This window comes from Mauremys mutica, chromosome 2 (genome assembly GCF_020497125.1).
Source record: "Mauremys mutica isolate MM-2020 ecotype Southern chromosome 2, ASM2049712v1, whole genome shotgun sequence".
Lineage (NCBI taxonomy): Eukaryota > Metazoa > Chordata > Testudines > Geoemydidae > Mauremys > Mauremys mutica.
The window spans coordinates 248,055,000-248,080,509 of record NC_059073.1 but is presented as its reverse complement, the minus strand read 5'-3'; the positions used below and the strand labels follow the sequence as shown (position 1 = coordinate 248,080,509).

The 25,510-nt window shown below is 43.5% G+C and overlaps 1 protein-coding gene across 9 annotated transcripts in view; it reads left to right on the top strand.

The window, feature by feature from the left end:
- Window positions 1-25,510, top strand: part of PPP1R9A (protein phosphatase 1 regulatory subunit 9A) — a 254,557-nt gene that overhangs the window by 195,840 nt on the left and 33,207 nt on the right. For 6 of the 9 annotated variants that reach the window (XM_045004336.1, XM_045004338.1, XM_045004332.1 and 3 more), the window contains 5 exons: window positions 5,897-5,950; window positions 13,477-13,706; window positions 15,743-15,839; window positions 15,947-16,118; window positions 20,356-20,394. In XM_045004336.1, coding sequence (XP_044860271.1) covers window positions 5,897-5,950; window positions 13,477-13,706; window positions 15,743-15,839; window positions 15,947-16,118; window positions 20,356-20,394 — 592 coding nt within the window. The remainder of the gene's footprint in view (window positions 1-5,896; window positions 5,951-13,476; window positions 13,707-15,742; window positions 15,840-15,946; window positions 16,119-20,355; window positions 20,395-25,510) is intronic. The other 3 variants (XM_045004340.1, XM_045004337.1, XM_045004335.1) reach the window with 1 other exon arrangement.

Here is a 25,510-nt window from a genome sequence, read left to right as displayed (position 1 = left end):
TATTCTTTTTTATTCGTATCATGGAACTATATGACAGTATTGAAAAATAGTGGCTTGGACATAATCTTCAAACATAACAGTGTGACCTAATAAGTTGAATTGAATTCAACTGTTGCAGATGAAAAATATGCTCAAATAAGTTTGACATGTCTCTTATTTAGGAACCTTATACTTTTGTTACACATTTTTCTTTTAGTAAGGAAACTGGAATACATACATATATTTTCTTGGATTTTTTTAATGTAACCTGTGCATATTTGTAGACAAAAATAAAACAGAGTTACACAGCCAAGCACGCTTTGAACTTTGGATGAACTTGAAGAGAGACTTTTTTAGGTAGTTTCTTTCCTGCAATACAAAAATGTAACACTGGATATGCAAACAGGCTCTCTGTGGTCTTAGACAAACCACTTTAAACCCTTTTGTCTCTTGATAAAGTATTGGCATTACTATTTATATTGTGAGGATAAATTAGTTAATATTTATAAAGCACTTTTGAGGATGAAATACTTTACATAAAGTGTCATTGTTGACAACGATCCTGTATAGCACTAGAAAAACTTATGGTGCTATATATAAAAATCTGATATAATGTTTATGTTCCAATAATGTACATGGCATTGTATAAAATATAGAAAGAAACATGCATGCCCTGTTCCCCCAAGGAACATGCATATGATATATCTAAGATCCAGATTTGCTTGCCAAACCATTTACCTAGCCCCTTATTTAGTGCTACAACAGAAATATACTAAAATGTCCATTACATCTCTGCCTTCAGTCAAAGAGAAACATATATTTACTATCTGTATTGCAAAACATAATTCCTTTTGTCCAAACAAAAACATTCCAAATGTCCAGTCTACACATTGGTATGTTTGTGAGAAAAGTCTCTGCTTCTGTTTCTACCTCAGTGGGATCTGCTGTACCATGTGCTGATTCAATGATCTGCCTGAGTGATCAGTATTCATTTTTTACTTAATAAGAGAAAGCATAAAAATAACAGATAAAACCATCTGTATCTGAGCAGATTGTAATTTATGCAACAGTTTGGGTTTGTTTGTTTGATATAAGTCTCTTTAATAATAGTCTAAATATAGTTCACTTGCTTGTGAGCTTTTGTAGGAGGGATGGAGAGGGGGCTGCAAGCAGATGGCCCACGGCATCAAATCATGAACTTCCGTTGCATCATTGCCTCTGGAAAGGACATAGGCGAATACAGCCATCCTCCCCTTCATCTCATCTTATCCCAAAGTAGTGAGACAGCTGATCTAAGTAAAGTTTGGTGTTTGTACAAACAACATATTTTTGAGGTGGCTCTCTTCTAATTTTTCCTGTTCTTCCTTCACCCTTAGGAGAAATTGTTTTTCTAGTCGCTCACAATCACCAGCCTGATCCAGGTCTTGCAGTGTAGGGACCCAGGTGTGAAGGAGTTCAGAAGTCGGACACATCATGGATGCATCTTGTAGATACTAAACATAGCATCTCCCTTACAAATCCTCCACTCCTATCTGGCCAGATAAGGAAGAGTCCAAACATTCCTCCTTTCCCAATATAGTTCCAACATCTAGTGATCGAAGGGTGGAAGGTCCACTTAAGCTCTTTGGAGGTACTGTGGCAGTGAGGATCACTGGTTAAGCACCATGTGGGGACTGGTGCCAGTGTGAAGGAGCAGCTGTGACTGCTGGTCCAGCCATTGGAAGCTGCACGATGGTTGTGCACCCCACTCTAGAGTTAACAGATAGAGTTTGTCTCCTGAGCCCATCTCCCCACATCTCCCCCATATAATGTTTTACTACTTGGATTTTACACAGGTGAAGTGAATTAAGTGAACCACTAGCCTAAGCTATATGTTCCTATTGGAGTTAGGAAGGCACTTGTTTCTGTTTTATCTGACGCCTTCCCAATCTTTGTTGTAATTTTATGAAAGAAAAGATGTGGAAAAGATATCTGTATGCACAAAAGCATTCTCTTTGCCACCTGTACTCATCCTCTCTTTCTCAGGATGCTGTCTTCCGCCGTGCCACCAAGCCATAGATTGGAAATGGAATATGCAAGAACATTAAAGAGCTGTACTATTGGCGAGAGCTCAGCTTCCTCCCTCTCCATCCTAGGCCCATTCCTGCAGTCCTCTATGCAAGAAACTTCCATTGATTGCAGAACTGGGGCCAATGTGCATGCAGAGAAATTCTGATCCCTCTGCTAGTCTTACCTAGTCAGGAATGGCAGGTGACAGCATATAATTTACAGTCATCTGTATTGGCTTTTTGTAACTCAATTGGGTAAGCATTTAGCCCTCAGGAGAGCTTCCCTGGGATATTTTTTCTTCCTTTTTAATCATAAAATAAAGGTGAGTCATCTAATTGTGTGGAAAAGTTTTGAGTCACCAAATAATGGAAAACTTTTTTTAAATTATAGATCCAGATCCTCAGCTGGTGTAAATCTGCATAGCTGGTATCCTGATTTATACCATCCAAGGATCTGGCTCATAAACTTTCCTCTCCTAGCCTTGAAAAAGGAGGAATTCTTGTTGGAGGAAGTATCTATAGTAATATTCAAAAACACTACATTGTGTGTCAGTTAAGGCTGATCTATCAATAACACACTTAGCACAAAATAAGGAAATGAAAAATAAGGCACCTAACTGTACATACCTTTACTCTTGCATCAGGAGACACAGACACCTGACCATTATCACAACCTCCATATATTCCAGAAGTTCATCTTTGCTCCAGTAGAGAAGTCTGCCTTCCAGCATCTGCTCACCAAGCTCGCCACCACCACATACAGACCTTATTTGCTTTCTACTATTCTTTCTGCTCAGTTCTGGACAGTCACACCAACGCTATTGTCACTTATCTCTAGTAATGTGCCAAAGCTAGAGCCTAATGCGGGGGATAGGAGTGGGGATTTATACTCTGGCAGTATTTGTAGAGTTACATCTGTAACAAAGCAGCAGCTATTATTTTTATGAAGCAAAGTATCTTCATGCCAGTGCCTTGTTGTGAAAGTGGAGCCCCTAAGCCATCTGGGCACTTTCATGAAGATGCTGGTATTGATCATCGTAGCTGTTGCTTTTGCCACAGATCCTAACTTTGAAATATATTCAGACAGCTCAAGAGCTCTGGCCCTGAACTGCTTGACCTGTTTTATAGACATCCTGGTCTCCAAGAGAGCAGTCATTCCTTTTGCCAGAGTTAATCTTCTCCAGCATAGCACAAATGGCCTGGGGATAGGAAAACCCAGTGCCCATACTCTGTGTTAGTCCCTATTTTCAGCTGCAGGGAGCATTACTGCATGTGACAGAAAGGCAGTGTTGTGCACCTCTCCTGAACTGGTCCAAAAGGCTCCTGCATATCCTGTTAGAAAATGGAAGAGGCTAATGTAAATTATGTTGTCCAATGGCTAAGCATGGTTTCAGTAGTGGTGAATAACATACAGTTTCAGTTGTGTTGAGTAACATAATTTTTTGTTGTTAAAATAATTACATAGTGTCCAAACTCTCAGTATGTACATACTTTTGAACCTTGTTTTGATTTGATTAAATTTGGAAATTAATTAACAAAATTTACTTGAAAATCCTCAGAAAATTTAAGCATTATGCAGAGATTATGCATTGCACATTTGGAGCAGACACACTCTGTTTTTCATACAAAAGAAAGAGGCTGGCCAATTTGGTCAATTTCACGTTCATAGGATTTTAAAAATTGTAAATTTCATGATTTCAGGCATTCATGGCGTTGTAATTGTTGAGGTCCTGACCCAAAAAGGACTTGGGGGGAGGGGTTGCAAGGTATTGCGGGGGAGGGGTTGCAGTTGTGCTACCCTTACTTCTGTGCTGCTGCTGGGGGCAGCTCTGCCTTCAGAGCCGGGCAGCTGGAAAGCAGCGGCTGCTGGTTGGGAGCCCAACTCTGAAGGCAGAGCTGCCGCCAGCAGCAGCCCAGAAATAAGGGTGGCATGGTATGGTATTGACACCCTTATTTCTGTGCTGCTGCTGGCGGGGCGCTGCCTTCAGAGCTGGGCACCCAGCCAACAGCTACTGCTCTCTGGCTGCTCAGCTCTGAAGGCAGTGTAGAAGTAAGGGTGGCAATACCATGACCCCCCTTCAACTCCCTTTTGGGTCAGGACTCCCAGTTTGAGAAACACTTCTCTCCCTATGAGATCAGTATAGTATAGGGTAAAAGCGCACAAAAGACCAGATTTCACGGGGGAGACCAGATTTCACTGTCCATGATGCATTTTTCATGGCCGTGAATTTGGTAGGACCCTAATAAGAAAGGTTAAGATACCTTAGGGTAAAGTTGCATTTGGGTAATGTGGCAAATTGCCAGCACTATTATGATGGGTCTCGCACTTTCTCTTCTTTGGGGGTGGGTTCAGGGCACCATTTCTTGCCCCTGAATTGGAATATTAATTGCCCCACTAGTGTCTTTGAGGAGGGGAGTGGAGAGGGAGGGGCCTGGGCCCGCCCTCTACTCCAGGTCCCAGCCCAGGGGCCCTGAGGATAATGGTGAACCACTTGAACTGGCGGTTCCTTCCCCTGGGCTACTTCCCTCTCCTGCCCTTCAGCTTGTAGGGGGGCTTCCTGCCCTCCCTCTGCACAGGCCAGGTGCCCCTTACCTAGGGTCTTGGACTTCTTAGCCCACTGCAGCACTCCTCCAAACTTTCCTCTGCTTATTCTTCAAACTGTTCTCTGCTCCAATACCAATCCTTTCTGCTCCAACTCCCACACTGTCTGACTGAAGCATGTGACTGACTGCAGGTACTCTAATTGGCTTCAGGTGCTCTAATTGGCTTCAGGTGTTCTAGTTAATCTATAGCAAACTTTCTTCCCCTTACAGGGAATAAGGCTCCCTTGTAACACTCTCCTGCTGCCTTCTGGCCATGCTGTATCACAGTAAATATAGGCATTCTTTTGAAAATGTAAATATATATATATTAAAATAAATAATCCCTCTCCACAGGACTCCCACAGTCACAAATGGTTCAGTGAAACTACAATGTGCATAAACTATAGACTGAGCGCTTGTCTTCATTGCACTGTTTTCTTGAACTGTAATTCAAGTTTTGACCTTAACCTGACTCCAGTCTGCACATAGAAATATCTAGTTTGAGTTAAGTGGCATTTTAAACTAAAGCTAGATGGTCCATCAGGTATAGGTTGATGCTCAAGTGCTGCTGATGCTCAAGGTAGTAATGCAGTGGGAACTCAGCTACAGGTTATAGCTCAGATTAGCACTGCTCATCAGATGCTAATCTAGTCACTTTGTGTAGCTCGAGTGTAGTATTGCAGTGTGGCTGCCCTCACTCAAATTAGTCTAGCTCAAGCAGAGTAACTCAAGCTAACTGTTGCAATGGAAACAAGACCTATGAGACAATCACCACTTTTTCCTCTCCCCTTGCATGCAGTACCTGTATGTATGGAATCCTCCCTGCAAGCTTCTCTGTCATTTGGAGCTATTAAATCATCTGTTTCTGTATTTTATTTCTGTGACATGCCTGCTTAATCCAATCAATGGGACTTTCTATGAACTCCAGCGTGCACTGGGACATTTTCACATTCAAATCAGAGGAGAGCAAAACCAAGCAAGATAAAAGCTATCTTCATCTCTCTCTCTCTCTTTTTTTTTTAAGTGCAAGATGTTTCTTTTTGCCAGACAGATTGGGTGTCCTAATCTGAAATTATGAGTGGTTAGGCAGAACTCTATCTTTAATTAGGTTTCACAGACTGAGTCATTTTGCAAGCTAGACATTTTAATTTACAATATACTGCACTGCAGCACTTCTCTAGGCCTTCTGCTGTGTAATAAGGTATTCAACTGGCAGCACAAGCTTTAAAAATATTGGAGCACTTAGTCTCTTAGTTCACTTGTTTATTTTGTGCTTTTAATTTTAGTTGCAAATCAAACATGCAGTTACAGAGGCTGAGATTCAAAAGCTGAAGACAAAGGTAAGGATCAATACATAGTTAATTCGTGCTGATTTTTTTTCCCTTTTATCTGATGGAAGACACATATCTGTATGTAAACAAAAGTTCTTACTAAGAAAGAATGAAACTCAGATTAAGCTTGTTTGGGTGTAAGTCTTCCAGTAGACATTTCAGTAAAACCTAAAGCATAGCTATTGAGAAATTGCTAAAATATCTAGTTTTTGTTAAATCTGCATTTTGAAGGATAACATAATGACTAAAAGACCGATTTTATTTTTATACTGTACTAATTCATTTTCTTTAACAATTCTGTAAATTATATTTATATTCATTAATTGTAGCCTTCTTAATAGTTTTCTGAGCAGTAGAGATCTGAAGACTATTTTATTCTCCCCCTATGACTTTTGGCTTTTTCCTTTCCTTTAACTATTAATTTCTTTGGATACAATATTTGCTTTTTGCATACATGAGAAACTACTGCATGCAGTTTAAAACATGTTATAAAAGGCAAACGCTGGTTGATTTCATGGAGAAAATTATCTCACAATTGGCTCTTAGAAATTAGATTTAATTTATTAATATACAGAACATGTGTTTTCTGATATTTGGTCTTTTAATACCAATTCAACCTTTACGAGGAGTTCAGTTTTTGATAATGATTCAGTTGTTGAGTAATAGGTTTTATAACAACATTTTATGTACATTACAGAACAAAATAAAAGGAAGATAAAAGAGCAATTTTTAAAATTGAAAAAGGATTCAGCTGATTTTTTCTTATAAACATCCACACCCATCATATAATTTGCTTAATGTTTATCAAATAGATCTGCTAAGATTACTGTTAAAAGGCAATTGTAATTTTATTTTACTTTATGTGAACTCTCATTGTTCTCTTTCATTTTAGAAAGCCAGAATTTCTTCCCCTCCTTCCAGTTTAGACTCTGATCCAGCAATTGCACCCACATGGGTACATCTTTGTGCCCATGCACAGCCCCATTGACTTTTCCCTGTAATGCGTCCTGGATGTAGGCATTCATCTCTGCAAATCCAGTTGTGGGATTGGAGTCATTGTCTTTTTCTTTGCCACACATTTTCCCCTGACCTTTATAATAGAACCATGGCTATTTTTGGTTAAACTGCCAGTAAAACAAGTAACAGACGGGTAGCTGTGTTAATCTGTGTCTACAAAAACAATGAGGAGTCTGGTGGCACCTTAAAGACTAACAGATTTATTTGGGTATAAGCTTTTGTGGGTAAAAACCCCACTTCTTCAGATGCCTGGATGGTTTTTTACCCATGAAAGCTTATGCCCAAATAAATCTGTTAGTCTTTAAAGTGCCACTGGACTCGTTGGTTTTTTGCCAGTAAAATAATATGTCCAGTCTACAAGTTACTCTGTTTGTGTGTGCATCATTTATGATATCAGCACAGCTTTGCCAGTACAAGTTAACTGCTGTTGATAAGTAAATAGTCCGTGCATAAAACATTATTTGCTTTTTGTAAATTGTATGGACTTTAATCTGCAAGGTGCTGAGAAATCTGGCCCTGATCCAGCCAAGCACTTACGCCTGCAGTTAGTTTTAATAATAATAAATAATATCTAGATTTTACCTACCACTTTTTCTTCCATAGATACAAAATCACATGGAAAAAGGATTAACTACTCTGAATTTACTGGGTAAAATCCTGACTGTTGGACCAATAGAGAGACTCTCATTCACTTCAGTGGGTCTAAGATTTCACTCAGTGGGACCACCAATGTGCTTAGCCTTAAAGTTAATCAGATGCTTAAGTGCTTGGCTGGATTGTGGACAGTGTGATCAGCCCCTTGCGAGACAGAGCCCTATAAATATAATGGACATTTTTTATCAATATCATCTCTTTGATAATTTATAAAATAAATTAAGTTTAAGATTTATAAACTAGAACCAGATTTTTCCTATTCTTATAACAGCTTTAAAAATTAGTTGAAATATTGGGTTTAGAACTTGTCTTTTTAATTAAAAAAAGCTTCCAAATTAAAAATTGATATTAGCTCAACTAATACATCTCTCAGGCCTGGTCTACACTAGGACTTTAAATCGAATTTAGCAGCGTTAATTCGAATTAACCGCTCAACCGTCCACACCAGGAAGCCGTTTAATTCGACCTAGAGGGCTCTTTAGTTCGAATTCGGTACTCCACCCCGACGAGGGGAGTAGCGCTAAATTCGACATGGCTATCTCGAATTAGGCTATGTGTGGATGCAAATCGAACTTAGTAGCTCCAGGAGCTATCCCACAGTGCACCACTCTGTTGACACTCTGGACAGCAGTCCAAGCTTGGATTCTCTGACCAGCCACACAGGAAATGACCCGGGAAAATTTGAATTCCTTTTCCTGTCTGGGCACTTTGAATCTGATGACCTGTTTGGACATCGGGGCGAGCTCAGCAGCACCTGCAACGATGCAGAGCTCTCCAGCAGAGGAGTCCGGCCAATCCCAGAATAGAAAGAGGTCCCCAGCATGGACAGACCGGGAAGTCCTGGATCTGATCGCTGTGTGGGGCGATGAGTCTGTGCTTTCGGAGCTGCGCTCCAACAAACGGAATGCAAAGACCTACGAGAAGGTCTCCAAAGCCATGGCACTCAGAGGATACAGCCGGGATACAACGCAGTGCCGCATGAAAATCAAGGACCTGAGACAAGGCTACCAAAAAGTCAGAGCGGCAAACGGACGCTCCGGAGCCCAGCCCCAGACATGCCGCTTCTACGAGGCACTGCATGCCATTCTAGGTGGGTCTGCCACCACTGCCCCACCAGTGACCGTGGACTCTGAGTATGGGATAGTGTCGACGGGCAGTTCCTCGGCGATGTTCGCCGATGGGGAAGATGAGGAAGGGTTTGTGGAGGACGACGCAGGCGACAGCGCTTACAATACCGCTTTCCCCGACAGCCAGGATCTCTTCATCACCCTCACAGAGTTCCCCTACCAACCCTCCCCGGCCGTTAACCCGGACTCAGAATCAGGGGAAGGATCAGTCGGTAAGTGCTATAAACATGGAAACATTTATTTTTTAAAAAACAGGAATAAAAAATATATAAAAACTATATAAAAACTTTTCCATATAAAACTATATAAAAAGAAGGTCCACACATATAGGGATGGAACAGAAATCCTCCTGGGACACTTCCACGAAGCTCTCGTACAGGAGCTCGAAAAGCCTCCGCAGGAGGTTCCTGGGGAGAGGTGCCTTATTTGGTGCTCCGTGGAAGCACACTCTTCCGCGCCAGGCCATCCTAATGTACAGCGGAATCATTGCCTCCACCAGCATGGCAGCATACGGTCCTGGTCTGTGCAGGGATTCTAGCAGCATCCTCTCTCTCTCTCTCTCTCCGAGTGACCCGCCTCAGGGTAATCTCGTTCGGCGACTGCTGCATCTAATTAGGGCAATTAGTGTACTGTTACTATTGTGAATGCTTGACTTTTACTTTGCATAGCAATGACCTTCGTTTAACAGCCACGTGTTGGAGGCCGCAGAGGAAAAGCATACAGTGATCTTTCCCGGGCACAGCCGCGAGGGGCTGGAACAGGGTCAGACTTTATGCTTTCCAGATTGCCTTCAGCGGGAGGGCACAGCTATCCATTAACTGTTAAGCAGCCTATAGTGTAGTGCTTACCAGGCCTGGCTGCTACACGGATTCAGCTGTACCGCCCCGCTTGTCCGATCTCCTGTGCAAGACCGCAGCCAATGAAAGCGTATTCCGAAATCTCGAACTTGTCCTGAGAGCTCGTGAGACTAGGTGCCCTGTATGGTCTTGTTCACAGAAACTGACTAGACTGTGTTCAGTGTTCGCAAACATGTATCTTTTCAAGGAAATCACTTCCTTTTTCCCATCACACAGCTGCGGCTCTTTCACGAACTGCCCCGGCATCCCCCTCACAGAGGCTGGCGCAGATTTGGCGGCGAAAGAAAAAGACTAGGGACGACATGTTCTCGGAACTGATGGCCTGCTCCAGAGCCGAGGCGGCCGAGCAGAGACAGTGGAGGGAGACCCTATGTCAGCACCAGCACTCACACAGCGAACGGGAGGACAGGTGGCGGCAGGAAGACCAGCAGGCGACTCAAACGCTGCTTGGGCTAATGAGGGAGCAAACGGACACGCTCCGGCGCCTTGTAGATGTTCTGCAGGACCGCAGGCAGGAGCAGAGAGCCCCCCTGAACTGTATCTGCAACCGCCTTCCCCCGCCACAAAGTCCTGTCCCCCCCTCACCCAAAATCACAAGAAGGAGGGGCGCTAGGGGCTGTGAAAACTGTCACTCCACCCCAGCAGAGCGCTCATGTACCAAACAGCTCTCATGCCATAAATTTTGAGAAGTGCTTCCCTTCCTGGATCACCCAGTCCCAAATCCAAGTTTCATCCCCCCACTGTGTAGTTGAATATTAAGAGTAGTTTGTTGTTATTCACTGTTTCCGTCACGTTTTCCTTGTCAGAAGACTTTGTGTGAAGGGGGGGGGAGGGGTTTTTTAATTGCATAGGACAGCCTCCATTACCAGGGTACAGACTTGGGGGCAGGATCAACAGCAGGACACACACAGACTGCAGTCACTAGGCACCAGGGTCAGTCTGTGAGGTGTATGCTGCCCCGGGTCAGTCTGTGAGGTGTATGCTGCCCCGGGTCAGTCTGTGAGGTGTATGCTGCCCCAGGGTCCTAGCGCCTGCCATCCACAAATGGCAAGGCAGGCTGCCCTTACCATGCCCTTCCACCTTAGCCATGAGCCTCTCCGATGCCCTGAGCCCCAGCAAGAGCCCTCATCCACGGATACATACTCACCCTTCCCACACACCCCTCACCCCTTCCTACGCCTCAACCCCCAGCCCAGAGCCTGCATCCAAACTCCGTCCCAAAGACGGCACCCCTCACCCCTTCCTGCAAACCCACCCCTTCCTGCACACCCACCTGCAACCGTCCTCCCCCCAGAGACCGCTGTAGGAGCAGGAGCCTGTCATTCCTCTAGTGTAGAAGCGGTCTGTACATCAGTGCACACCGTACCCACCACAGTCTGCGTCCATATTTCAACCCTTGAACAGGAATTCATAATTAAAGAAAACTTTATTAATAATCAGTGTTCCATTAAATTTATTTAAAAACGTGGGTTGGAAGGGGGGAAACCTGGAGAACGGGGTATGTAACCGCAGATCGAAGTCAACAGTCACTGAAACAGGCTCAGGTTCAGCTTCTCTGTAAATCAACTGGAGAGTCATAGGTTACCCTGCTCTCCGAGGAACCTATCTTTCAAAGCCTCCCGGATGCACAGCGCTTCCCGCTGGGATCTTCTATCGGCACGGCTGTCTGGCTGAGCGTAATCAGCAGCCAGGCGATTTGCCTCAACCTCCCATCCCGCCATAAAGGTCTCCCCCTTGCTCTCACAGAGATTGTGGAGCACACAGCAAGCAGCAATAACAACGGGGATATTTTTTTCGCTGAGGTCCAAGCGAGTCAGTAAGCTCCGCCATCTCCCCTTGAGACGTCCGAAAGCACACTCCACCACCATTCTGCGCTTGCTCAGCCGGTAGTTGAAGAGTTCCTTCTCACTGTCCAAGGCGCCTGTATAGGGCTTCATGAGCCAGGGCATTAGCGGGTAGGCTGGGTCCCCGAGGATCACTGTAGGCATCTGCACATCCCCAACCATTATTTTGTGGTCCGGGAAGAAACTACCTGCCTGGAGGCGTTTAAACAGACCAGAGTTCCTGAACACACGCGCGTCATGAACCTTGCCCGGCCACCCGACGTAGATGTTGGTAAAACGTCCCCTATGGTCCACCAGTGCTTGCAGCACCATAGAAAAGTAGCCCTTTCGGTTAATGTACTTGCTGGCCTGGTGGGCCGGTCCCAGGATAGGGATGTGAGTCCCATCTATAGCCCCACCGCAGTTTGGGAATCCCATCGCGCTGAAGCCATCTATGACGACCTGGACGTTTCCTAGAGTCACTACCTTTGAGAGCAGTTGCTCAACGATTGCGTGGGCTACTTGAATCACAGCAAGCCCTACGGTAGATTTGCCTACGCCAAAGTGGTTCGCTACTGACCGGTAGCTGTCTGGCGTTGCAAGTTTCCAGAGGGCTATGGCCACTCGCTTCTGCACAGTCAGGGCTGCTCGCATCCGGGTGTCCTGGTGCTTCAGGGCAGGGGACAGCAAGTCACAGAGTTCAAGGAAAGTGCCCTTACGCATCCTGAAGTTTCGCAGCCACTGTGATTCATCCCAGACCTGCAGCACTATGCGGTCCCACCAGTCCGTGCTTGTTTCCCGGGCCCAGAATCGCCGTTCCACACCATGAACTTGACCCATTGCCACCATGATCTCCACTGCGCGGCGTACCCTGCTTTGTGAGAGGTCTGCGCCACTCTGTGACTTCCTGTCCTCACCGCGCTGACGGAGCCTCCTCGCCCGATTTCTCAGCAGCTGACTGTGGAAGAGGTGGACGATAAGGTGCGAGGAGTTGACAACGGCCATAAGTGCAGCGATGATCGCAGCGGGCTCCATGCTCGCAGTGCTGTGGCGTCTGCGCTGTAACCGACCAGAGAAGGGCGCGAACAGATTTCCCGCCGGCGCTTTCAGGGAGGGAGGGCGTGATTGACGGTTCAATGATGACAGTTACCCAAAACCACCCTCGACACATTTTTTCCCCCAGCAGGCATTGGGGGCTCTACCCAGCATTCCAATGGGCAGCGGGGACTGCGGGAACTGTGGGATAGCTTCCCACAGTGCACCGCTTCCAAAGTCGACGCTGGCCCCGTTACTGTGGACTCAGACAGTCGAATTAGTGTACTTAGTGTGGATACACAAATTCGACTTCATAAGGTCGATTCCACAAATTCGAGTTAAGTAGATTCGAAATAGTCTTGTAGTGTAGACGTACCCTTAGTGTATTAAGATACTAATCTCCCTTTTTAACTTTCTAAATTACACTGATTATGACTAAGAAATTATCATTGCACGAAAACTAATGCAATAAATTTCAAGTTCAAAAGAGTTTTTCTAATTTCAGAAAGAAGGCAGTTAGCTAGATAAGACACAATTAGCTTTTCCTCCATTGTTTTCTAAATAGCTTTGTGGTAAAATCAAATATAGAAGTTACAATTTGTAATTCTAATAATAAAACATCTTGAGTTTCTTAGTCCATAGTGCTTTCTAATGTACCTGGTTCAGATACATGAGGTAAAATACACTCCCAGTGCTCCACTATGTCCCAGGCACACCACCAGAATGCACCAACATTAGAAAGCTGGAATTTTAAAAATGGTACCACATTCCACAGGAGCATAGATGCTGCAATGGATGCCAGAAGCAAAAGACTCAAATTAATTTAAATTTATTCATTCTTCTGTGTCAAACATGTATTATAATGTTCTCATTGTACAGGAATGCTCTTTGCATTAGTAACGCACAACCTTTGTAATCATTAATACACTGCTATTCGCGCCTCTCAGTATTTCAAAGCATCTTGAATTACTGATTTTTAATGCAGCTTTTTACTCTCAAGCCACTGTATTTGCTGTGTCCAGCTACAGGCTGCAGAGAATGAGAAAGTGAGGTGGGAACGGGAGAAGACCCAGCTCCAACAGAACATTGAGGAGAATAAGGAAAGGATGATGAAACTAGAGAGCTACTGGATTGAGGCCCAAACCCTGTGTCACACTGTGAATGAACACCTCAAAGAGACTCAAAGCCAGTATCAGGCTTTGGAGAAGAAATATAACAAAGCAAAGAAATTGATCAAGGACTTTCAGCAAAAGTAAGTGGCTGCTACAGGCCAAAGATTGAATTAGTGGCCAGATAGGGAATGTTTATGTCATATAATTATCTCTTTTGAAATATGAAACCCAGTGTTAAAGGCCTATAAGGTAAACAACATTTTTCACTTTGCTGCCATCAAAACCATTGGGTTTTTTATTACTGAAAAATGTCATCATTGTGCATATTTTTAAAATGACTAACAATTAATTAATTAGCAGTATTCATCCTTGGTATGTTAGAGAGCCATATTTGCAGCAGTTTGTTATGATGATGTTGCATCAGTTTGACTAAGTATTGTTTTGTATTGATGCAACATGAAGAAGCAAATCATGTTGAGACATTCTCACACTGTGTTTTTCTTCTTCCTGGCTCTTGAGAATGTTTGAATTGAGTTGAACCAACTAGAGCAGAGATGGGCAAACTAAGGCCCAGAGGCCACATCCGGCCCTTCAGATGTTTTAATCTGGCCCTCGAACTCCAACCAGGGAGCGGGGGCCAGGGCTTGCCCTGCTCCATGTGTGCCATGGCTCCTCACGGCTCCTGGAAGCAGCAACATGTCCCCCCTCTGGATCCTATGCGTAGGGGCAGCCAGGGGGCTCTGCACGCTGGCCCTGCCCCAAGCGCCACCTCGCAGCTCCCATTGGCCGGGAACCGTGGCCGATGGGAGCTGCAGGGACAGCACCTGCAGGTGGGACAGCACGCAGAGCCGCCTGGCCATCCCTTCGTGTAGGAGACGGAGTGGGGACATGCCGCTGCTTCTGGGAGCTACTTGAGGTAAGCGCCACCCGGAGCCTGCACCCCTGACTCCCTCCAGTGCCCCAAACCCCTGCCCTGATCCCCCTCCTGCACCCTGGAGCCCTCACCCCCATGTCCCCCCAACCCAAACCCCAGCGTAGCCCCCTCCAATGCCCTGATCTCCTCATTTCTGGCCCCACCCTAGAGTCCGCACCCCAAGCCGGAGGCCTAACCCCCTCTCTCACCCTAACCCCCAATTTTGTGAGCATTCATGGCCTGCCATACAATTTCCATAGCCAGATGTGGCCCTTGGGCCAAAAAGTTTGCCCACCCCTGAACCTAAGCAGTTTCCCCTGGCCCCCCATTCCTGACATCTGAGCAATAATTTCTTACATTTATACAACACTTTTCATTCTCCAAAGAATTTTACAAATTTTACACGAGGATTGCATCATCTGCTACTGAAATCACTCATTTTTATAATGAAACTCAGCTGTTTTAACAGTACAGTGTATAGCAACAATAGACAGCTCCTAGCAGAGGAATTGAATACCCTGTCCCACTGAAAAAGCAAGGAGGATTTTAGGTAGACAAAATGTCATTAGCCACAGTGGAATTTTGCTAGTCTACCAGAACTAACTGGCACCTCTTGTGAATGGTGCCATTGGATCATTAATGGACTCAGCTTTTCAAGACCTTAGAAGTAGGGCCAAACCATCAGCTGGTGTGAACTTGCCTCAGTTGTATTACGCAGAGTTACAGCAGTGGAGGATCTGACCTATAATTTTTGACTGTCTCAAAACCCTAAATTACCTCACAGATTTACTTATAATTTTTGATAATTAGTTTCGTACCTTATGCATTAGAGATGTAAATTAAGTGATGATACACAGTCATTTTCATATCTAACAGAGCGATTCCATCCCAACTGTAACTGCAAAATGCAACATAATTTGAACTAATGATGCTTTATAAGTACAAATTATGAAAAGGTTAATTTAGTTTATGACAGTTTCAACACAGTTGTTGACAGTCTGAATAAGTGGGATTTTTACCTTAATTAGTTTTCCACAATATGATTACAGTTTATTCATTTGGGTTGGTAATAACTGTTCAGTTGTTTTCTCCTACTTGCAGCTGCATGTTTACCATTATCGGATTTGTACCAAATCTCCTGTTAGCTAAGGATTATCTTTTAAACAAATGGGTATATTAATGTGTATTGTTCCAGTACATTTGTTAATTTCGTGTTTGAATCTGTGATTGCTTTGATACCAGCAAATTTTTTTTTCCCTTAAGAGAACTTGACTTCATCAAACGCCAGGAAGCTGAGCGAAAAAAAATAGAAGAACTGGAGAAAGCGCACCTTGCAGAGGTTCAAGGCTTACAAGCTCGCGTGAGTAATGTTCACTCAAGTGTCTGAAGAATAAGGCAATGCTGTCTGATAGTCTGAAAAAAGCATAGTTATTCATTTTAGCTAATAATTGGATGTATTTCTCTTAGATTAGAGACTTGGAAGCTGAAGTTTTCAGGCTGTTGAAGCAAAATGGGAGCCAGGTTAACAATAACAACAACATTTTTGAAAGGCAAACGTCTTTTGGAGAAGTTTCCAGAGGAGATCCAGTGGAGAGCCTAGACGTAGAGCAAGTGTCTTGCCTGGATGGCTTAAGTCAAGGTCTGTTTGAACCAGCCCTAAACTCCTGTTAATCCAGTTTGCTGTGTATGAATATCACAGTTGTGACTTAAGAATTTACAGTAAAGAATAAATGAATATCATCATAATCCTGTCATTTTCACCAAAATGCAGTATCTGATAGTGAACACTTTATGTAATATTATTTAGTGGCAGTGCAACACTACAGAACAGCTGTAAAATGAATATTCATCAGTAAGTGTAAGTGAGGGAGGACTGTTAATCAAGCAGAGGTCATTATTTATTCATTAAATATTCATCAGTGAATTTTCAGTGGGATTGCCTATAACATTTAAGTTTCATTCCGTGTTTGTGTTGTGTCAACCAAGTAGGGGAAGGCTGTCGTTTTTTCCTGTGTCCTATGTCTGTCTTTAATTACCCAGTCTACTAAAGATCAAACAGGAACAAAATTGCCAAAATGAGAAAAATATAATAAAATGTCTATTTATAAATGGATCTCTTGTATGTACAAAGAATAAACAAATGAGCTGTGTGTATATGTATATATGCATGTGTCTGTATGCAGGTACTAAATATATTTATCTATACTATATACTAATAGGCATGTACATAAGTGTATATATACTCACCTCTGTGTGTGTGTGTGTGTGTGTGTGTGTGTGTACACAAATGGAAGATAGTACACAGGCATCAGAATTGTAAAGTTCCATTGACATATCAGGACATTATCTTAACCATGGAAGTGAAGTTCAAATGGTTTGTGATGTCATCAGACCCCTAAAATGTGTTTATATGACCTTAGTAACTGTATTCCTGTTTTGTGTTTTATATATTCAAAGAACATCATAAGATTTTAATAAGAAAAATGTGTTTTTGTTAGTCATACACTAAATGCCAGCTTTGCCCTTCTCCATGTTGTTTCTCTAATGAACAAAATATTTGTTGTAATTTACAGTTATTTTAAGGTAGTTACAGATAGCTCATTCCTGGGGTGCTGGGCAGGTGGCATTGGAAGTAACTTAGTCCACTGTCATACAGGTTTTTGTTGATCATTTCCATATTGATTAATATGTCATAGTCCAATGCTTTTCTTCACACTTAAAAAAAATCTTATTTCATGGCTGTAATGTCACAGCTTCCCTGCAATTTATCAGGTTTCTCCTCTATAACCCAACATGATTAAGATACAAGTGTCTGGAAAGTATAAAGTTACTTATCCCCATTTCCCAATAAATAAGGAATAATCAAATGCACATAGAATAGGAGGAGACCGACTAGGCACTAGTGCCACAGAGAAGGATGGCATGAGAATTATAATAGATGATAAATTATATGAGTAAACAATACAGATTAGTAGCAGAAAGCCCAATATTGTGTCACACTCTAGTATTACCAAGAGTCTCCAGAATGAAACCAGTGAGGTAATTGCTCCTTTCTACTGAATATTGACTAGGCCTTATTTGGGATTTCAGTGCCCATTGAAGTCAGTTTGAGTTCTCCATCGATGTTTGAGCAGCACTTTATAAAAAAAATAAGTAGACAAAAGTGAAGGCTGTTCAGAAATGATAGAAAATCTTGCAGCTAACACCTCTGAGGAAATATAGAAACATGGGTCATATTCAGTCTGGAGGTGATGTAGACTCGATAACTCTCTACAAACTCATAGAACTGTTGTAAGAATACAAGGAATAATAATTCTTAGCAATGAACAAGGGACTGAGCAAGAAATTAATGGGACTTAACCAGCATTAAAGGAAATGTGTGTTAAATTTAAGTATTAAAATACTTTAACCGTAAGCATAGTTAAGTGGTCGAGAAAGCTGTCAGGGAAGATGGACAAGGCCTCTTTGCTAATGATGCTATTATGCAGACTTTAAGAAGTTAAATCTATCCTGCAATGACTGATAGGAAGGTGAGAAGGGCTAAAGACACACTAAAGGTCATTACCAACCCAAACAAAAATGATCCTATGAAAACCCTTAGTATTGGCTTCCCAAGACCATACAGTAGCCAACAGTTGCAGTGCATTCTGGACCAGTTCCTGCAAAATTCTGAGTGCCCTCAATTTTTATTGATGCCCACAGGATCCTTGCAGTAGGTGCTCAGCTTTTTGCTGGGTTGAACCATGTGTGAATGAAATGCAAGTTCCTTATCAAATAGTCATTTAAGAGCCACTGACGGTTAATTATACAGATAAATCTTGATTTTACGAAAGTCATAGGGGCACCTGAAACTTTTTGTGTAATGAAGGAAGCTGCTGCTATATGAATATTAAATAATAATGAAGTCTAGTTAAAACAAAAATCCTCTTTGGATAGAAGAATGCATTAGGTTACCTGACGTGTTGATTTTTGGCAGACTTATGAACATTTTATTGATATTTTAACAATTGCTTCATGTGTGAACACAAACTAAATATTTCTCTGCAAGCAAATCAATCTGAATTATTGTGTTTAATATAAGAAAAACAATATTGTCCTGCTAAAACTGTTCTGCTACATTGCAGAATTTGTTCCCATAAATCAGAGTTTGTGCATGTTTCTTTCTAGTAAGCATTTATAACACTGAAATCTCTGAAATTTACAACAGCACTTATCATTACAAGAACTTTTATTATCGGGGGTAGCCATGTTAGTCTGTGTCCCCAAAAACAACAAGGAGTCCGGTGGCACCTTAAAGACTAACAGATTTATTTGGGCATAAGCTTTTGTGCATTTGAAGAAGTGGGCTTTTTATCCACGAAAGCTTATGCCCAAATAAATCTGTTAATCTTTAAGGTGCCACCGGAATCCTTGTTGTTTTTTAAGAACTTTTATGTCTCCCAGATAGCCCAATATATGTTGCATCAGATATTTACAGTCATATTTTTAGTGCAACTCTTGACAAATATGTCTAAAAAGTGGTTTGGGTGAGAAAACTGGCTGTGTAAAAAAGGTTCTCTTCTGAAAAGTATTCATCATACTTGCTCTCTGTGTGTCTGCATCACAGCTGCATATGTTGCTGACAAAAAATGAATCTCTACAACTGTCATTACTACAGAGCCAATACAGCCATAGATGTAGAGCTGAAATCTGTTCTAAAGCACCTGCCACCACTGGTAACTTAGTACCAGTCCCTAAAGCTAAAATTTTCCAACTTGGTTGCCGAGGTTGGATCAAATTCTGTTGGTAAAAGAGACAAGCTTTTGAGCTACCCAGAGCTCTTTGTCAGGTACTGGAAAGGTACATGGCTACAGCACTGCAAACAAAACTGGTTACAGAAAGTTAGACATCTGATTCCATATTTAGGCACCCAATTAATTGGCATGCTTTTCAGAAGAGCTGAACACTCACATATCTATGGGCTTAATAATTATGTAGGTAAGAATAGGAGCTATGGCTGCTTAGTAGAGCTAAGCAGAAATCCAATTTTCCCTTTCATGGGAAATGCCACATTTGCATTTTGAAGGGGGGAGGGGAATTTGGAACAAAACGAAAACAAAGAATTTTAATTTTCCTGTAAAACAAACTTACTTGTTTTGTTTTGGACTGATCGCAATGTTTTGTTCCAACTACAGCATTAAAAATTCGCTTTTTATAATATAAAGTTAAAGGAATTTCTAAACAAAAAAATCATTTTGAAACAACAAAATTGACATGTTCCATTCTGAAAATGCTGAAATGGAACTTTTCAACATTATTTTGAAATGTTTTGGGTTTTTTGTTTTAAATGACATTTCATTGAAATTGACACATCTGCAGAATTATCCATACTAAGCAAAAAAGCATTTTACAGACAAAGAACATTCCAGCAGAAAATTCATGATCAGCTGTAGTGCTCACCACTTCTGAATAGTTAGACAACTTATTGGGTGGATAGATGTGGATTTAGGTGCCCAGAGTTAGTCTAAGTACAATCTTTATTGCAAAACAGTTAAATTTTGACTGCAGAATATTATTTGTGCTAATGCAAAAAAGCAGAAAGAACCCAGCATGATTTTCAGATTCCAGGCTGAGTTTGCAGTTTTGACAATAAAAAACAAAAAATCAATTGTAAATTAAATAAATATATAAAAAGTGTTTGTGGGCTTCTATATTTCTTTTCACTCAATGAATTCCATATCCGTGTCTCTCTTCTGACTATACTCATGTATTAAGGGTAACTTTATGTTCTGAGGGAGGATCTACTTTTAATAATGCCATTCATATGTAAGCTTTTTAAGAAAACCACATCTCTTGTGTCTAGTTTCATTAACTAATCACCCTGTGCATATTCACAGAAGGAGCTGTTAAGGGTGGAGATCCCGATGATGTCTTTGGTGAGTGCTTCTCCAGAGCAGCATTCTGTGATGTGCAGTGTATTGTGCAGTCTTTGTGACAGTCACGTGGTGAGGTACACTCTGTGTTTTTAGCACTTAGAACTATAATTCCATGAGTGTGACAAATACAGATTAATCGCCAGAATTATAATCCTGTACTTCTTAATATGTGGCTAGATCCTGAGATACTTGCTCAGTTTTTACTGAGTTCTTAGGCAAAAACTCCAGAGGCTTGTCTTCACTAGAAAATCAGGTTGTGGAAAAACAAAACCTTAACGTATCATATTAATTCACATGATGTTAAATGTGATTTTTAAATCAGTTTAGGCAGTGACATATTTAGTATCTTCTTTGCTGGTCATAGATAAACTCTTCCTGAGCCGTAGGTTCCAGGTCATGATCTTACACACCCTAATTTTGACAAAACCCTCAATTATGTTAGTGGAAATTTTGCCTGAATAAGAAAGAGTAAACATGAATAAAGATCTCAAGATTTGTCCTCTATTTTGCCTTCGTGTGTGTGTAGTAGTCACTGGAGTTTGAAGAGTATGCGTCTGTCAAAGAAGATGCATACTTAAATTTGACCTTAAATCCCAGAAAAATTACAGAGTCTGATATCTTACTTTCTGTTTTGATGGTCAGTGAAGTGTATACTGAACAAGAGAACTGAACTATTTATAAATGAGCTGGCAGGATATAAATGTGAACAGTTCAGTGTGTCTAAACTAGCTATGCTGATTTGTTTTTCACTTTTCTCTCATCACCCCGTCTGCTGTCCTAAACTGTTTGGTTTGCAGTTCTCTCTGGGTACCTGTTGCATAGCTTTTCTAGTTCTTCTTCGAGAGATGTCCCTGTGTGTGCTCCACTTTAGGTGTCGGTGCGTCCCTGCGCCTTTGATCGGAGATTTCTGCAGCAGTACTCGTACCAGCCACACATGCTCAGAGCCTGCCCCCCCGCTCTGAGTATAGCTCTAGTGAGCATGCGCGGCCGGTTCCCTCAGTTCCTTATCTACCGTCCCCGGCTTGAGACGGAGCTCAGCAGACTCCTTAAAGAATTTCTTTCCTCATCCTAAAATAACTTGTAGTTAGACAGTTTCTTGTTAGTTAGTTGTTAGTTAGTATTACCCTTTTTTCTACTGTTTAAAAAAAAAAAAATTCTCTCAGCCGCTTCAGACATGCCTGGCTCCACAGGCTTTAAGCGCTGCTCCTCCTGTAAAGACGCTATCCCTCTCTCCGATGGACATTCACAGTGCATAAAATGCTTGGGGGAGACCCATATTCCCCAAAAATGTGCTCACTGCACTAAACGAAGCTCCAGAGCGAGAAAGGACAGGGAGCTAAAACTTAAACTTATTTTGCTTCAAAAATCCTTAGGGTCTGCCTCAGACCCTGGCGCGGACTCTGCTTCCGCTCACCGACACAGCTCTCTCACTGCTAAAAAGCAGAAGAAAACAGCAAAATGAGGGCACCTTCTGTCAAGTTCAAAAGAAGCCCTTAGACACAAACCTTCTCCGGTCAGATCCACAGTCTCCTTACCGGTGCTCCCCCGCCTGAGCACTTTCAACAAGCCGGGCTCCTCAGGCATCGCGTTAAACCTGCCTGTGCTTTTGGCGGCAGCGCAAAGCTCCGGTGCTGAGGCAACAGGCTTTCAGTTGCCTGCCTTGATTATGGCACCTATCGGCACCGCGACGAACGCGGTGCCGACATTCCAGGACCCCCCTGAGGCACTGCAGCCTGCTATTAATAGTGCAGCATCGGCTCCAGCACCGGCATTAACAGCGCTACTTGGCACGGAGCCAAGACTTAGAACTCCGGTGCAAGCCCCAGTTCCCTCACAGCAATTCTATCATCCTTCACCTTCAGCTGCCTCAGTGCTGCCGTTTACCCAGCCAAGTGACCTCTTAGTGTCACCTACGATGCAGTCACCCTTCCTTAAAGATTGCTTCTCCCTTACCAATGATTCAGGATCCGAACAGCCTTCCTCCAGTGAAAGAGGAGTCTGAACTACAGGGTGATGTTTCAATGCAATCAGAATTCCATCCTCGGATTCCTGTCAACCGCGGGCACAGGAAAATTGTTTCAGACTATCCTCGTGACCCTGCCTCCTGGTGCATTAACCCCTGGATGGCTCCACCTATGCCTTTCCCACCACCATGGCAGTATTGGGCCCCATGGGCATCTTTCCCTCGGCAGCGCACCCACTATTCCAATTCGACGAGACGCGAACGTCCAGATGATATGACTCACTTGGCGGCAGCCTCCCATTCTCAGGATCAATTAACTCCTGCTCCTGACCCAGTACCAACTGAAGTAATGCCTGAAGAAGCTTTACTTCCCCCGCTCTAACTTCCTCAGACGATTTTTCGAAATTCCAGGACCTCTTTAAAAGGGTTGCCAGCGACCTTAGAATCAATCTAGAAGTACCACCGGACCAACAACATGAGTTAACGGACATCCTGCAACCCTCTTCTTCATCCGGACTGGCATTACCAATCAATCCAGCCCTTCTGGAACCTGCTAAGTCCATCTGGCAGGCTCCAGCCACAAGCCAGCCTACCTGCAAACAAGCAGACCGTAAATACTTCATTCCCTCTAAGGGCTCTGAATTCCTTTTCTCACATCCTGCGCCAAACTCACTGGTAGTGGACGCAGCCAATCAAAGGAACAAACAACAGTATTCCTGCCATACCCCAGCCAACAAGGAAGGCAAATGCTTAGACCTGCTGGGTCGCAAAGTGTATGCCTCTTCAACCTTACAATTTCGAATTGCCAATTATACCGCAGTTCTGGCAAAGTACGACCATAGAAACTATAACAAGTTGATGGACTTTATTGAACACATTCCAGACCAGAAAAAACAACAGTTTACAGCTTTAGTTTCCGAGGGCCAAATCATATCACGCACGGCTCTTCAAGCAGCTCTGGATGCAGCCAATACCGCAGCAAGGTCCACCGCTACGGCGGTGGTCATGCGCCGAGGTTCATGGCTCTCCTCTTCCCTCTTTCCCCGCGAGGTTCAGAGCACCATAGAGGATCTCCCTTTTGATGGTGATAAACTCTTTGCTTCCACCACGAATGAGGTGCTTCACTCAATGAAGGACTCAAGGGCTACTCTTCGATTCTTAGGCATCCAAACCCCTACAACCAGAAGGCGACAGTACAGATATCAACCTTACCACTGTCCACGGTACCCCCCATATACTCAGCAGTTCCCAAGATCTCAGGATCAACAACAGCAACACCAACACCAGAGATCCAGATACCAGAGGCGTCGCCCCAATTCTTCCGGGATGCCCCAGCTTCCTCCAACTAATAAGCAGGTTTGAACCTTTGGTCGAGGGTCTCGTAAACATCGTCCCAACTTCAGCGTATGCACAGCTTACAACTATCTTTGGACACCGCCTACAGCCATTTTTGCACCAATGGCAGAATATTACCACCGACAAGTGGGTTCTAGAGGTCATCACAACTGGGTATTCTATCCCCTTCCTCTCCTTCCCTCCCACCCACCCACCCTCCCCGTCCCTCTTCAGGGACCCCTCTCACGAGCTACACCTCCAGCAAGAAGTACAACATCTCCTTCACCTGGGGGCTATCGAACTCGTGCCAGAATGCCACAAGGGAAAAGGGTTTTACTCCCATTATTTCTTAGCAGAAAAGAAAACTGGAGAATGGCGACCGATCCTCGATCTCAGGGGCCTCAACAAATTTATCAAAAAGCAAAAGTTCAAGATGGTTACTCTCACCACCATAATTCCAGCCCTGGAGCAGGGTGATTGGTTTTCAGCCCTTGACCTACAAGATGCCTATTTTCACGTCACTATCCACCCGGCCCACAGACGTTTCCTTCTTTTACCGTTGGCTCAATGCATTTCCAATACAGAGTTCTGCCCTTCGGCCTTTCCACTGCCCCCCGAGTTTTCTCCAAGCTCCTAGCGGTAGTCACTGTCTACCTCAGGAAAAAAGGGGTCATAATATTCCCTTACCTCGACAATTGCCTCCTGAAGGCCTCCACATTCGACGAGGCCCTCCGCTTCACACAACTCACCATCGATTGCTTCCAATCCCTGGGCCTTCAAATAAACAGAAGCAAATCCACATTAAGTCCTACCCAGCACCTGGGGTTTATAGGAGCGAGCCTCGACTCCACAACCGGGCTGGTATCTCTCCCACCCGACCGATTCAATACCATAAAACTACTGGCTACGAGACTTCGCAACAGCTCCCAGGTCAACGCCCGAGACTGCCTCCAACTACTAGGGCACATGGCCTCATGCACCTTCGTGGTCCAGAATGCACGTCTCTACATGAGGTGCTTCCAAGCTTGGCTGGCCACGGTTTACAAACCAAACGTGCACTCACTAAACAAACACCTGGCCATACCCTACCGAGTCAAAGACTCTCTCCTATGGTGGACAGTCCCCTACAACCTCTGTTCTGGAGTCCCCGTCCTCCAGACTTCCCCAACTCTGATAATGGCGACCGATGCACCTCTCACTGGCTGGGGGGCCCACATCTCTCACCAAACAGTCCACGGGCTATGGTCTCCTTCCGAGACCTCCCTGCACATAAATGTTCTAGAACTTCGAGCTATACGGAATGCCTGCCGCCACTTCCTACCACTGATCAAGAATCAGCATGTACGCATAATGACAGACAACATTGCCTGCATGTTCTACGTAAACAGACAAAGAGGGGCTCGCTCCCACTCTCTTTGCTCAGAGGCCATAAAACTCTGGAATTGGTGCCTTGCAAACCACATCCGCATATCAGCTGCTTATCTCCCAGGGGTGATGAACACCACTGCCGACGAGTTAAGCAGACGTTTTCCTTCAGACCAAGAATGGGAGATAGACGAGGGAATCATTTACAACATATTTTGCACTTGGGGTCACCCAACCATAGATCTCTTCGCAACCGCGAAAAACACGAAATGCCTCAATTTTTGCTCCAGGGCGGGACTGGGCAAACACTCCCTCGGAGACGCATTCATGATCCTGTGGCACCGGGACTTGCTTTGTGCATTTCCCCCAATACCATTGCTCAACAGGGTCCTCACAAAGATACGAACGGACCTTGCCAGGGTGATCTTGATCGCACCTTCATGGCCGAGACAA